The 13,252-nt window shown below is 37.8% G+C and overlaps 1 protein-coding gene and 1 long non-coding RNA gene across 3 annotated transcripts; one reads left to right on the plus strand and one right to left on the minus strand.

Moving 5' to 3' along the window:
• On the plus strand, positions 1 to 11,341 carry Vps52 (vacuolar protein sorting 52). The gene is made up of 11 exons (XM_022065750.2): positions 1 to 452; positions 1,079 to 1,254; positions 1,718 to 1,815; positions 2,499 to 2,652; positions 2,970 to 3,300; positions 4,352 to 4,507; positions 6,541 to 6,695; positions 6,989 to 7,073; positions 7,673 to 7,876; positions 8,168 to 8,345; positions 9,601 to 11,341. Exons 1-11 carry the CDS (start codon positions 225 to 227, stop codon positions 9,846 to 9,848), a joined length of 2,013 nt encoding a protein of 670 aa, XP_021921442.1. The 5' UTR covers positions 1 to 224; the 3' UTR covers positions 9,849 to 11,341.
• LOC110830639 (uncharacterized) lies at positions 4,468 to 13,247 on the minus strand. 2 transcript variants are annotated; one of them, XR_015536907.1, is made up of 4 exons: positions 12,880 to 13,243; positions 11,480 to 11,793; positions 5,344 to 9,821; positions 4,468 to 4,604 (listed from the first exon to the last, which is right to left on the minus strand). It is a non-coding gene; the product is annotated as an uncharacterized LOC110830639 (long non-coding RNA). The 2 variants fall into 2 exon arrangements; XR_002543316.2 differs by lacking the exon at positions 4,468 to 4,604 and having other exon boundaries at positions 6,956 to 9,821; positions 12,880 to 13,247.
• Between the last annotated feature and the right edge of the window lie 5 nt (positions 13,248 to 13,252).

A 13,252-nucleotide genomic window follows, 5' to 3' on the forward strand; every position in this document is an offset into this window, starting at 1 on the left:
GCCCATCGATCTACGGTTTTTGGTTAGGTTAGGTGTCTAAAATTGACATTGTTGAATATAATCTGTTGACTGGAGTTTTCCAGTTTGGTTAATCATAGTGTTTATGTCATAAATATGAAGATTGAGTGTCGCAGTTTGGAAACATCGCTTTAATATTTCTTTACCTCCTGCAATTGGATTCTGAATGTGATAAGTTGCATATTTCTTAAATGTAACTGTTCATCATGGAAGCTAATAGTGAATGTTTGGAGGCTACACAGTTCCAGAGTAACATGGATGATGATGTAGTCCGAGAAGTTTTGAAAACTGGGACAGACTTACGGCAGTACTCTCGTCAAATAGAGAAGGAATTAAAGGACGTTGAAAACAAATCTATCAAAGACTATATTAAGGAAAGCCAGAACATTGCTAGTCTGCATAACCAAATAGCTGCTTGTGATAGTATATTAGAGGTGTGTAATGATTCACTGCTGCAGTGTGGGTATGATTGGTTGGAGAAAAAATAGAATTTAAAAAGATTGCTGTCTTTTGGGTTATTGTGCCGTGTAGTCTTGTAGATTTCCACCAGACTACACGGCACAATAACCCAGAAGACAGCAATCTTCAGACTGACCACTGTGAAAACCTCAAATCCTACACAATGTAAGAAGTAAATGTGCATTTCAATTGGCTGGGAAAATCTTTAGTAATGATTACACCCATCCTTTGAATTTGATTTTCTTTGCTGTTGCTATCCCAAATGCAGTTATTTATAACTTAACTGATGCAACTGGTAATCATATTTTAAAGTGTCACTCCTGAAGGCTTGTAAAGTTATTAAAATGCCATTTATATTTTGGCAAATTTGTGTTTCTGCTACAATTGCAAGGAAGTTCTGAATTCTGTAAAATATTTTATCCATTTGTTTGTGTTAATCGTCGTAGTAGTGTTTGTTTTAGTGGAATTAGGAAAGAGAGGGACAGAACTCCATAATATTTCAGGATTAAAGCATTCTGAGAAGACCATAAAAACTGTTCTGCATGAAGTAGTTTTTGAGTGATAAACTCTCAATGCTGTGAGGTTTAATGAAATGTTACAGAGAATGGAGTCAATGCTGTTGAACTTCAAGACAGATTTAGGCAGCATCAGCAGTGAGATATTGAACTTACAAAGGAAATCAGTGTCAATGAGTCAGCAGCTACATAACCGCCAGGCAGTTCATGGTCAACTGAGCCAGTTTGTTGATGATATGGCAGTTAATGAGAATCTTATCTCGTATGTGAACCTTTTCTTATAAAAAGTGAACTGTGATTGTCATTATCTGATGATGTTTTGACATAAGTATATTCTCTATTTATTTTATCTGACTAGTACTTCTATGCTCTCTCATTATTGCTGTGTCTAGTCAGTTTTTTTCCAGTGTCTTCATATTTTATTTCCTCATAGAAATTCTGTTGACATTTACACATGTCTGTACCACAGTATCCTTGTAATATACTTAATGTGTCTCTTTATCCATGAAAAAATTGACATAACATTGTCTTTCCCTGAAGTGCCCCATTTCAACATCTGTAACAATCATAGTCATCATTATCAGTATACAATCGACTTTTCAAAGAATTTCCTGCACCGTAGAGTGAGTGAGTGAGTTTTCATTGCCATGTTATTGTGTAATGTAAAATGTATTTGTTAGTTTCTGTATTCACAATATATTTTAACATTACATTTATATTTACAGTGGTATCTTGGATGTCCCAGTCATGGAGAAGGAGTTCTTAACTCAGTTGGAGATACTTAATCATAAGATAAACTTTGTAAAGGAGCAGAGTTTTAAAGGTATGATAGAACGAAGTATTGTGATGTCATTGGTGGTCACACAGTGGGTTCTTGACACATGAAAGAAACTCTGTCTTCCGGCTTTGGTCATGTGTAAGTGAAGCAATGCAGTGGGCTGTAAACATGCTTGGATAAGCAGTGACATGTGAGGACATCTCCTGCTTCGATCAAATCTGCCAGGTTTCGAACAGTGTCTGACAATTTATGCCCTTCCAGAATTTCAGTATCTATCTCAACCTCAAGACAACTAGGCTTATTTACAAATGGTTCAATTGTATGTATATCAGCCTCCCTGATATTTTTTGCCCTGTGTACTTTCAATAGTTAACAGAAGTAAGCCTTCACCATTTAAAAATACTTTGGGAGTCTGCAAGCAGACTACAAGTCTCATCTTTCACCACATCATTTCTAGGTTGGTAACCCTTTTCAAATTCTTCATTTATACCACTTTTTTTTACCAGAAGTTCTACTAGTTTCATACCATACATTTTTCAGATTGTATCAATTCATGTTTTCTGTTTCGTCTTACAATATCAGTGGAAGCACAAAATTTCTTGGCGATTTTCATTACTATCAACTGTAGTTAATTAAACACTGACTAGCTGCATGAAACAAATACACTGATTACTAACAGCTGTGATACAGATACTCATTGGTTTTATTGTTTATTGTTGGCTTTGCAGGAACAAAGGCATGTGATGATGTGAAAGATGTCGTGGATAAACTAAAGATAAAGGCAGTCACAAAGATTCGAGCATACCTGATGGAGCAGGTGTATAAGTTCCGCAAACCCATGACTAATTACCAGGTTCCCCAGAACACACTGCTTAAGTACAAGTGAGTTCACAATTTATGATACAATGACACCTTGTTTGAGATTCATTGAGTCAGTCTGCATTCTAATCTGTGCGTGTTCTTTAGAAATCTACTACCTAATGTTGGTTTAAAAATAAAATTGTAGAAATGATTCCAAATCATGTAGTCACATAATCCATTATACTCCAATTCGCCAGACTTGCCAGTTTCTGCACAGAGACATTATTTGTCAGATCCTTAACGATAGAAACATATCACAAGCGGTAATAGAATACAGTAAAATGAATTTATAAAATAATGATTTGGAGTACAGTAGTAAAATTATTTTCTCTTTACAGGTTCTTCTTTGAATTTGTATTGTCAAATGAGCGAAATGTAGCTCAGGAGGTGTGCAATGAATACGTGGACACAATGAGTAAGATCTATTTCTCATACTTCAAGTCGTATTCATCACGACTTTCTAAGCTATGTTATGAAGAAGCAGCAACAAAGGATGATCTTATGGGCATTGAGGACATGGGCGCATCACGTGGCGGCGGCCTCTTTTATAAGACGCCTCTTAAGCATAAGAGCACTGTGTTCACAATTGGCAGCCGTGGAGATGTGCTCAGTGCACAGCTGGAGGCGCCTATCATTGTGCCTCACGCCGCACATAAGATTGAGCAGAGGGTGAGTTCCTGGCAACACCACTTAAGCGGTGGCACAAGCTAGGTTCAGCTGGCTAATGGAGGATATCAGATCACTGTCAGGAACAGGCAGCTGTGGAAGGGGGAAGTGAAGAGATCGACTAAATGAAAATATAAATGTGTGCAGAAAGGCAGGATATAGAAGATGGGTTCTTGTGGGAGTATAGAGAAGATTGGAGAGAGGTTTTTTATAAGACTACCCTTTGTGGTGGAAACATCATTGGGTAATGATACAGAGATCAGTACATCCAGCCGTTCTGATTTATATTTCATAATAATTATGTTTTATATGTAGCTGCATGCCTGTACAGTGTGATATATCCGAGGTTAGAATTCAGTCTCCCTTAATTTTGATTGGACCTCATCTTACATATTGAACATAAGTGATTTATTGAATTGTCAGGTTTTTCCCACTTCCAGTCTCTCTGCAATTGTGTTTATTTCAATAGCAAATTTGTCAGTAACTTGTCTTCTGTGTCGTTTGCAATATCTCCTTCTCTTTCCTCACTGTGGGTTTTCCAACTACAACACAATTTTCATCTTCATCACTCTGATTCAGATTCTAATGTTTCTGTTAACAAGTTTCTGTAAAATTTTTGTTTTTCCAAATTCAGACTGCACAAAAGGCTAGGATACACTGTGTTCTCTTTGGTTGATACATTGTTGATAGTAAAAAACAAAGGAAGAATTCTTGTGCAGTCATATGTATGAATAAGCAGATAGAAGAAATGGGAAGTGCAAATTTTGAAGGACTTGTGGTCCAAATATTATAACAAAAATCAAACAGATAACACAGCAATGGCAATTTGCTTGTTGCCTGCAAATGACAATTACATACTCGTGAAACTTCTGATAAAGGAGGCTTCTAGCTGCAAGTTCACTCTCAGCCTACCAGCTTGAAAGGTTAATTCACAAATTAGATAATGTACTTTCAGATAATCATTAAGTTACTGTGTATGAATATTCTGTGCAGTTGTTTAATTTCCCTTTTTGTGCAGAGGAAACAGTATCTTACATTGTGCTTTATGTTACAGTACCCTTTTGAAGCACTGTTTCGCAGCGAACAATACGCTCTGGTAGACAACGCTTGCCGGGAGTATCTCTTCTTGTCGGAATTCTTCATGGTGCGTGGATTAGAAGCTCAGAAACTCTTCAGTAAGATCCTCAGCAAAACACTAAACCTGCTATTGGTGAGCTGTCACACATTTTGTTGGATCTGTCTCTTAAATACACTGCGTATAATAAAACTCAGATGTGCATATGAGAATATTTGGACCAAGAGTGGGGCTGAAACAAGAAGATGGAAACAGTTGCATAATGAGAACCTTTATAATTTGTCACTTAAAAAGTTTACAATTTCTGCTCTTTGCCATATATATATATATATATATATATATATATATATATATATATATATATATATATAGGTTTAAAACGTCTGTCGACGTCCTCAGATTCCCCTTTTCCATTCTTCTTTCTCAAGCCAATGTCCACCTTCTAGACCTCTTTCTTCCATGGCCTCCTTTATCCCATCCATCCAACTCCTTCGTGGTCTTCTTCTTTTTCCCAGGTGCACCCAGTGAATTTCTTTTTATGAGGCAGTCTATGAGTATCCATCCTCTGGATGTGGCCAAACCATTTTTGTTGTTTTGTGCGGATGTCATCGATCACAGTGTTGGTTATTTTTGCCATATATTATTAGGGTGTTAAAATCAAGTAGGATGAGATGGCGAGAAATGTAACATATATGTAGGAGCAGGGAAATTCATAAAAAATCTTAGCTTGAAAGTCTCAAGGGAAGAGACCACTTTTAAGACTTCGTTGCACACTGGAGTGTGTTAATTAATGTAGGTCTTAAAGAAATGGGGTGTGAGTGTATGGATTGAATTCATCTGGCTGTGGATAGTGGCTAGTGTGGTAGTGGGCTCTTGTCAGTAGGGTCATGATCACTGGTTCTGTAAAAGGCAGTGAATTTTAAGATGAGTTGAGTAATCTTCTCAAGAAAGAATTTGCTTGATGCAGTTACCTCAGTAAGCAGACTTGCAGGCTGTAATCTTATGCAGACATACCCTTCATACAGAGTACTGATTCCTGAACTTTGATGGAGGGGCGGGTGGCAGGGGTGAAGTGCCCCCAAGTGGATGGGGGGGGGGGCATGAGGCTGTAAAAAAAGGAATGTTTAATATAAAATTCAGATAAAAACACATTTTAGCTGTATTTAATCATCTTTCATTAACATCCAACACAACTTTTAATTCATATGTGAAAGAAATGAAAGTTCAGTATTTGTCATAATTCTCCTTAAAAGAACAAAGGAAATTATTTTTAACAAAAAGGTAGCTGAAGTGTGTAAAGATAACTTCTTTGTGTCGTAGTGCAGTGGTGGAGATTCCTCTCTTCCCACCACTTCCATTTGCATGGATTCACCTTGGCTGTTGGAGTATGCACTAGTCTTATGGTTTTGTTTACATGTACATTCATCAGCGATTTAAGTATTCTGGCCATCATTATGAAGGTTTTGTTTCTGGACCTCTGTGAATTGAGAGAGATTGATAAGACTGTACTAAACTTGACTGAATGAACCTTGCATCAGTCAGTGAGTGAGAGATTTTAAAGGACAGTTGTGATCAGCATGATTTGTTGTCATGTTTGTATTTGTGATACCCATATGTTTGGCAGTGACCCAGTGAGTCCATATGTGTTGTTTCATTAAGTATAGAATTCTTTATCAATTTGTAGCATTTATTTTTTAATTCTTGTAGAAATGTTTTACAACAAAGGAAAGGTTATAAATTGAAGAATATATGACATTTTCTTTATCATCACCAAAAAAAAGTGAACAATTCCGGAATACAGTTCCCACATGTTGTTTACTAATTTTTGCTTCTAAATGCGTGTAGCCCATGCAAATAGATTTGTTGAAACCATCACATTTTAAGTAGGCCTTCAGTGTTACCTACCTTTCTTATCTCATCATCATCTCACCGATCCTAACAACAAAACCGAACATGCTTTAACCTAACCGAACCTGATCTCATCTAACACAATGTATGTATGTAATAACAGACTATGCTTATTGAACACCCACCTGTTTATGAAATATAATCACTGTTATAAATATAGAAGTTAACTTTTCTCTGTCATGTAGCATGTAATTGACATATTATGTGTATTGTATGGTAATAATTGACAATTTGAAAATATGATTTCATTTTATATACAGAAAAATCTGGAGACATTTGTACAAGATTGTTACGATGCTATTGCACTCTTCTTGTGTGTACATCTTATACTGAGGTACCAACTGATGTGCCACAAGCGAGCGGTACCAGCTCTCGATTCATACTGGGACACACTGCAGGCTCTTATTTGGCCACGGTATGTATTTAATGCACCACCCTCGGTGGACTAGTGGTTAGCGTGCTTGCGACTGGACCCAAGGTTTGTGGGTTCAAACCATGTCATAGATTTACAGCATCTAAAAGAACCTTACGAGCATGAACGAGATGTTTCGTAAGCATGCTTCAAAAGACTGAGAAACCTCTGAAAGGAATCAGCGAAGACCCACAACTGGGTTGAAGAGCCAAGGAAGGGAAGATGTTTTTAATGTAGTTTTGCTTTAATGACAAGAAAAGAAGAATTGTTATCATCAGTGCATTATTCTGTTTTAGGTTTGAATACATCTTCAGGTTGAACATACAGAGTGTGAAGGACTGTGACCCAACAAAATTCAGTAAGGAAATGCGGCCACACTATGTAAGTTGCATTATGATAAAGGTAGAATTGTCCCTGTGCCACCCTTGAATGAGTGTGGATGTAGACCCCCACATATTCATAAGGTCATCTTGAGATGCTCTAGTCCCGTGTAGAGACCCCTGGTAACAAGTCCGTAGAAGGCTGAGTGGGTACCAGAGTCATTGTCATCGTAGTGGCATAGAGAAGTATTGTAATTTTAGTGGGAATCAGCCTCCAGTCATCCAGCACATAACCCATCACTCTGATGACTGACCTATCCCAGCTCATATGATAAGTTGTAGGTAGATCATGCTTGGGGTATTGCAGCATTTGCATCTTCCATTACCACTTGCTGAAGTTCTGCAATAGATAAGGCCTGCCTTCCTCAGTGTCAGGCTGTAGCGTGGTTTGCAGAGATGTTAACGGAGCTTGAGCAGCTGCGGTAACAACACACAAGTTGAGGCGTACGGATGAATGGTTTAAAGTTACATGTGTCTTTTTTTCATTTTACAATTTTTTGTTGAGTTTGATATGTGTAAAGTACAGGTCACACAGAAGTATGCTAATTTTGATGGGTTATGACACAGGCCACATGGTGATATGTGGTGTGTATGACGCAGATCACGCGGAGATATGCCGAGTTCAGCGCAGCTCTTGTAGGGATAAGTGAGAGCTTTCCTTCAGAATTAGTGAACCGGCTGTTGGCGGAACTGCAAGAGGAAGTGGAGTGCTTCATCTTACGCATGGCTGCAGTCTTTCCACAGCGCAAGGAACAACTTATTTTCCTCATCAATAATTATGACATGGTGCTTGGCATTCTTATGGTAAGAGACTCTAGCAATTACAAGATTCAGTACATATCCTCTCATTGAGATGAGAATTGTCATTGTCTCCTAGCAATGTGACTTTTTTCTCTCTCTTTCAGGGAAGACTGCATTTCTGGAAAAAGTTCTTAGATCCAAATTTTAGAAGTCTCTCTCGCATTTCCAGAGTTGGCGTGTATTCACGTTGATTTTTGCTTTAGTGTTAAACAAAATAAGCACTACAAATTTTGATGCAAAAGATCAAGATTTTCAAATTTTTGACGTAGTCTTTTTTCTTGTGCTTGTGTGCAGGAGCGTACACGAGACAACTCAAAAGAGGCAGAGAATTTCCGTGAACAGTTGAATACCCGAAGCGCAGAGTATGTGGAAGAGATTCTGTCACCTCACTTTGGTGGTATTCTGCACTTTGTGAAAGAGGGCGAAGCTCTCGTTGAAAAAGGCCAAACAGATGAATTGAAACGTCTTGAAAGTAAGTGCTTTGATACTCGTTCCATTTCACTGAATTGAGACAATGCAATTTAACATTTTGAGCCCAGGTGATGATTAAATATCCAGAGACTGTGTGCTGGATGTTTTAATTATTTCAGGAAGATCAAAGGGCATGACAGAAATATTATTGTTGTGTGTTTTGTACACGGAAAGTATTTGTTCATACCTGACCCTATTTGTGAGTATTACAGCAATATTCAGGAATAAATGATGTGCCTTTCCAAAGATTTCATTGCTGTAAATCAGAACACTACTGTCACAATTTTAGCCTTCATATGATACGTAAAGTAGTTTACCACAGAAAAGGGATTTCATCACTTCAGGTATGGGTTTTTCACTGTTTTGCAGCATTATTCCCAGTAACTTGCCTTTGTGTGAGAAATCTCAAAACATCCCCCAAAATTCAGTCTTTTGTCATCAAAGTAGAAAGTTTCTTCAGTGCCTTTGCAATATGTTTCCCCCTGTCCACAAACATTTTTCACATACATTGGGCCCTGCCTTCTGATCTCGGTCCTGTTGTAGACATCGTGGTTGGCAAAGTGGCCTCTGCCCACCAATCTACCTGCTGCACTAATTTAGATATTGTACTGTCATCAGTTTTCCTAGTTTTTGGTCTCAAATTATTAACTTTGCTCATGCTCTGATCTGGTTTATTTTTGTCTTGTATCAATATCAAACTGTAAACATTTGTATTTAGACATGGATGCACAATCATTCCATTGCCCACTCCCTTGGCCTTGGTTGTGATAGAACACAAACACACAGTCCATACAAGAAGGAATTACGTCTTGAGTAGCAAGCGTTGAGATGGCATAACGTCACAGTGATTCAAGTTATAGGTCTCTAACACTGATAACTAATACTAGAAACATTGAGCTATTGAACACTGCAAAGTTCATGTTCAATCTGGTTATTTTAAGGTGATTTTTTAAAGTTGAGATTTTACTGCTGTAACCATCGGCATCTTGGCTGACTGAGATGGATAGTAGTGATAAAATGACCAGGCTTAAAGTGTCAATTAATCTGTATCTGGATGTTGCAAATCTGCAGTTACTGATGTATGGAGTCCTCAAAAGGCAAATCTGTTTTCTAACACTATAACTTTTGTGCCTTTTTGTATATGTACTGAATAGGATGGATGATCTTCCTTATTCTTTTCCGGCTGCTCCTGCCGTAGGACAAGCCAACTGCTGGCATTGGGTTCTGACCTCTTATACCTCTGACTGATGTTGCAGGAAAGGCATTGGGTCTGGTGCAGTCTTTCTCTGCAGGGTGGAAGCGATCACTGGCGGAGTTGAATCGGGAAATCCTGTCGTCATTCCCCAGCCTAGTAACAGGATCCACACTTTTGCAGCTGGCGCTGACTCAGTTGGTGCAATATTATCACCGTTTTCACAAACTGTTGCCGCCTAATGCACGATCGCAGCTCACTAATATTCATCACATTATGGTTGAACTGAAGAAATACAAGACCAACTTTTGAGATGTTTTATTGAGCTTTAATTTATAAGAAAAATTATGAATATGTGCACTCCATGCATCCTAGGATCACATGGTTAGACTTCAAAATCTGGCATATAAATGCATATGTGTGTTTCATGTTGACTGACTGCATAGCAGATATAAACTCCAAATTGTGATATAGATCTGATTCTTTATTTGTATGGGTAATGTACTTCTTGTATATAAATTCCAACAAAATCCCTAGTTAATGAATTTCTGGGAGAATAGCTTTACTTATAGTAAATCAGTATTTTCACTAAATGGGGGTTATGTAAAATGACATAAAAATGTGTTTATGTCATAATAATTATTATAAAATAATTTCTAACTAATGTTGCTGATGATTGAAAAAGTAAGTGGGCATTTCATGGTAAGCAAAGCTAAAATACATAGGAGCTGTGAACTCTATGCTTATTTCATGGACTTGATGAAGTCTGGTTTCTGCTGATATGCTGTAGTTGGAAGCTCCTAAAATAGCACAGAAATTCAATATTCCTGTTACTGAATTCAACTCACTACAGGTGGGTTTGACAGTTCTTGAATCGTTGGTAGCTTTCAGTTCATAGGAGGACTGCAATTTCTAAAGAACTACCTGAAGCGTAAGAAGAAAAACTAATTTTCAGAAATTTGTGTTGTCATTAAGAAAGAAACACAGCTCTTTCTAAAATTGGAAATGGTGATCAGACTCCAATGTGGTTCTGCACACCAGAATTTACTTCTAATGAACATGTTGGTGAAATGTCAGTTCAAATTAGAATGACAGGTGTGGATAAGCAGGCACACCGTCATGTTGGCAATCACTGCTGATGGTCACAAGTTGTCATCAGCCACTATTGGTAATTAAAAGTAACTCTCCCAAAGATACATGACTCCTAGGAATTATTGTAAGCGTTGAAGAAAGGAGGTGGATGACTGAGGAGCTCATCCTCAAATGGCTGAACTTGGTGTGAAGACGGTGGCTGGACTCTTTGTTATGCAAGCACACCATTTAGTTTTACATAAATTTCATGGACGTATAACAGAAAGGGTGAAAGTAAAAGTTAGTGAGAATTCTAATCTTGTAATTTCTGGTGAGATGACCAAGCGTTTGTAACCTTGGATGTTGTCATTAATCAGCCATTCAAGGCCACATTCTGGTGGCTCTGTAACCAGTGGATGACAAGCATGAACTGAGGCCTAGCAGTTGAATGAACCACTTGCCATTACTGACAGTGTGTGAATTGTTCCTTGCAGCAGTGCACTTAATTTCTCCAGAAATTATGGAGGCAAGTATTAAAGTTACTGAAATGGGAATGTGTATATCATGATCAATCAGTGATACTCACAATGAAAGTGAGAATAATGTATAATGGTGATGATAACAATATTGTTAATGACAGTGAATGACAAACATTTTAGTGAATTGCTGATTGATGGTACAGTTTAAATCAGACTGCATATTATTGGCAAATAAATATTAACTTTGAAATTGTATCTGATAATAACTTTCCACTGGGCACAAAAAAAGAACTTCCTTCCCATCTTTAAAGAAATGTTTCATGGTTTTAAGCATGAATAATTTTGAAAGAAACTGTGTATTTATTTACATTCATAAACAAAACAAAATATTACCTATATGCTTGTGAATCAAAATGTACGGCATGTAGATGACAGAAAATGTTATCTTTCCCACATTGTAAAGGAATTCTGATTTAGAATTTAACTTGTCTGTTGTGAGCACTAAAATGTTATGGTCACTTGTTTCTCCTTGACAGAACTTCCACATGATTGGTACCCCAGCTGGTCAATGCTGCATGGGTGTTGAGCTTCAAGGTGAGTTGTTTGCAGTGACCGTGCAGCATTAGTACCATGAAAAATATCTGAATCAAAATTATCCTTCAGCTTGCACAGTTGAAAATATCTGTGAGAAGCTGTCAGAAATAAAGCTGGAATCCAGAAACACATGAACGTATTAAACCAGTGATGGACAAAGCAAGCTAAGTTGCTGTCCTGGCAGCTGTAGCAAACATTCCACATGCTAGGACATGAAAAATTACATATGGTTCTAGAAGCAGTCATGCAAGTGTTGTGCAAATCATTTATCACCGCACATTTCATCCATACAACTTATTTCATTTAGAGCTGTGTGGAAATGACTTCAGCAGTTGCCGAATAATTTTTTGTTTCAAAATGTTTATTGACTGATACACAAGATATGGGAAAGTCAGTTGGAGGAACATGCATTATTGGTCTAGAAAATCCTTGTTGGCTTTGCCAAGTTGATTATCAGTGGCAATGGGGAGTAAGTGTCTGGTGCACTGTTACTGGTGATAACTGGACCATATGTTATTGCTTGATATCAGGGCATAAAACAGCTTTTTTTTTTATTTAAGACTGGCTCTCCTCTTGAATATCTACCATTGCAAACTCGTCTGCCCGTATTGTTTCAACATGATGGTTGTCCTGCACATTACTTACTAGGAGCAAGATAAGTAATTAACAAATCAAGCAGTGGGCAGAATTCCAGTGTCATAGCAACTATAGGCTGGTTGAAAATAAAGGTCTGTTTTAGTAACTCCTGTGTCACCTAGCTGGTCTGCACGTAAGCTGTTACAAATTGTGACACAAGGCTAGTAGGTGCTAAAAGACTGGGCTACATCATGATGTGGGAGCAGTATCTAAGAGCAGTTATATTTTACCCAAGTACAGTAATTGCAGTCTGCTTTAACCATTGTCGCTGTTTCTAATCGTGGTTGGTTTCCATTGTGAAATGCCATATTACCAATCTAGTGAAGAGCCATATATCAGTGACCACCATAGTATTAGGGGAATGATGCTTTTACCTTCTGCTATGAATATCAATGGTGAATGACCACTGCTGACTTTGTTATGGCATAGTGTATAAGATGACTAGTGACAATCTAGTCAAGATCTATGTGCTTTACGTTTTAACATGAGAGTCTGTTGCCACCAGTAACTGCCTAGTTCCTTAGAATGGTAGTTGTTGGAATGAGCTTGCACTTCAGTCTTACTTGATTAATGTAGCAGGTCATTATGACGGAATTTGTTACATCGGGTAGAGTAATACAGTCCTAGTGGTCAGGTCACAAATAGGTAAATAACCTGAAGATTGCTGTCTTCTGGGTTGTTGTGCCGTGTAATTTGGCAGAAGTTTACAGACGTCTCAGCGGTCCTTCCTTTCTACCAGACTATATGGCGCAACAACCCAAAATACAGAAACCTTCATTAACAATTGAGATATTCTCAAGGCATATATTGAGGTGGTGGAATCTGGTGGCCAAGCGGTGAACTATCAATCTACGGGAATTTTAAATGCAAGTTGCAAAGAACGCATGTATGTATTATGTGAATTCCGGTACGGAATATACTTTACTAGCTTGTGTA

The sequence above is a fragment of the Zootermopsis nevadensis genome, unplaced genomic scaffold (assembly GCF_977971745.1).
Source record: "Zootermopsis nevadensis isolate Lab colony 2312 unplaced genomic scaffold, Znev_1.0 Znev_ptg000024l, whole genome shotgun sequence".
Lineage (NCBI taxonomy): Eukaryota > Metazoa > Arthropoda > Insecta > Blattodea > Termopsidae > Zootermopsis > Zootermopsis nevadensis.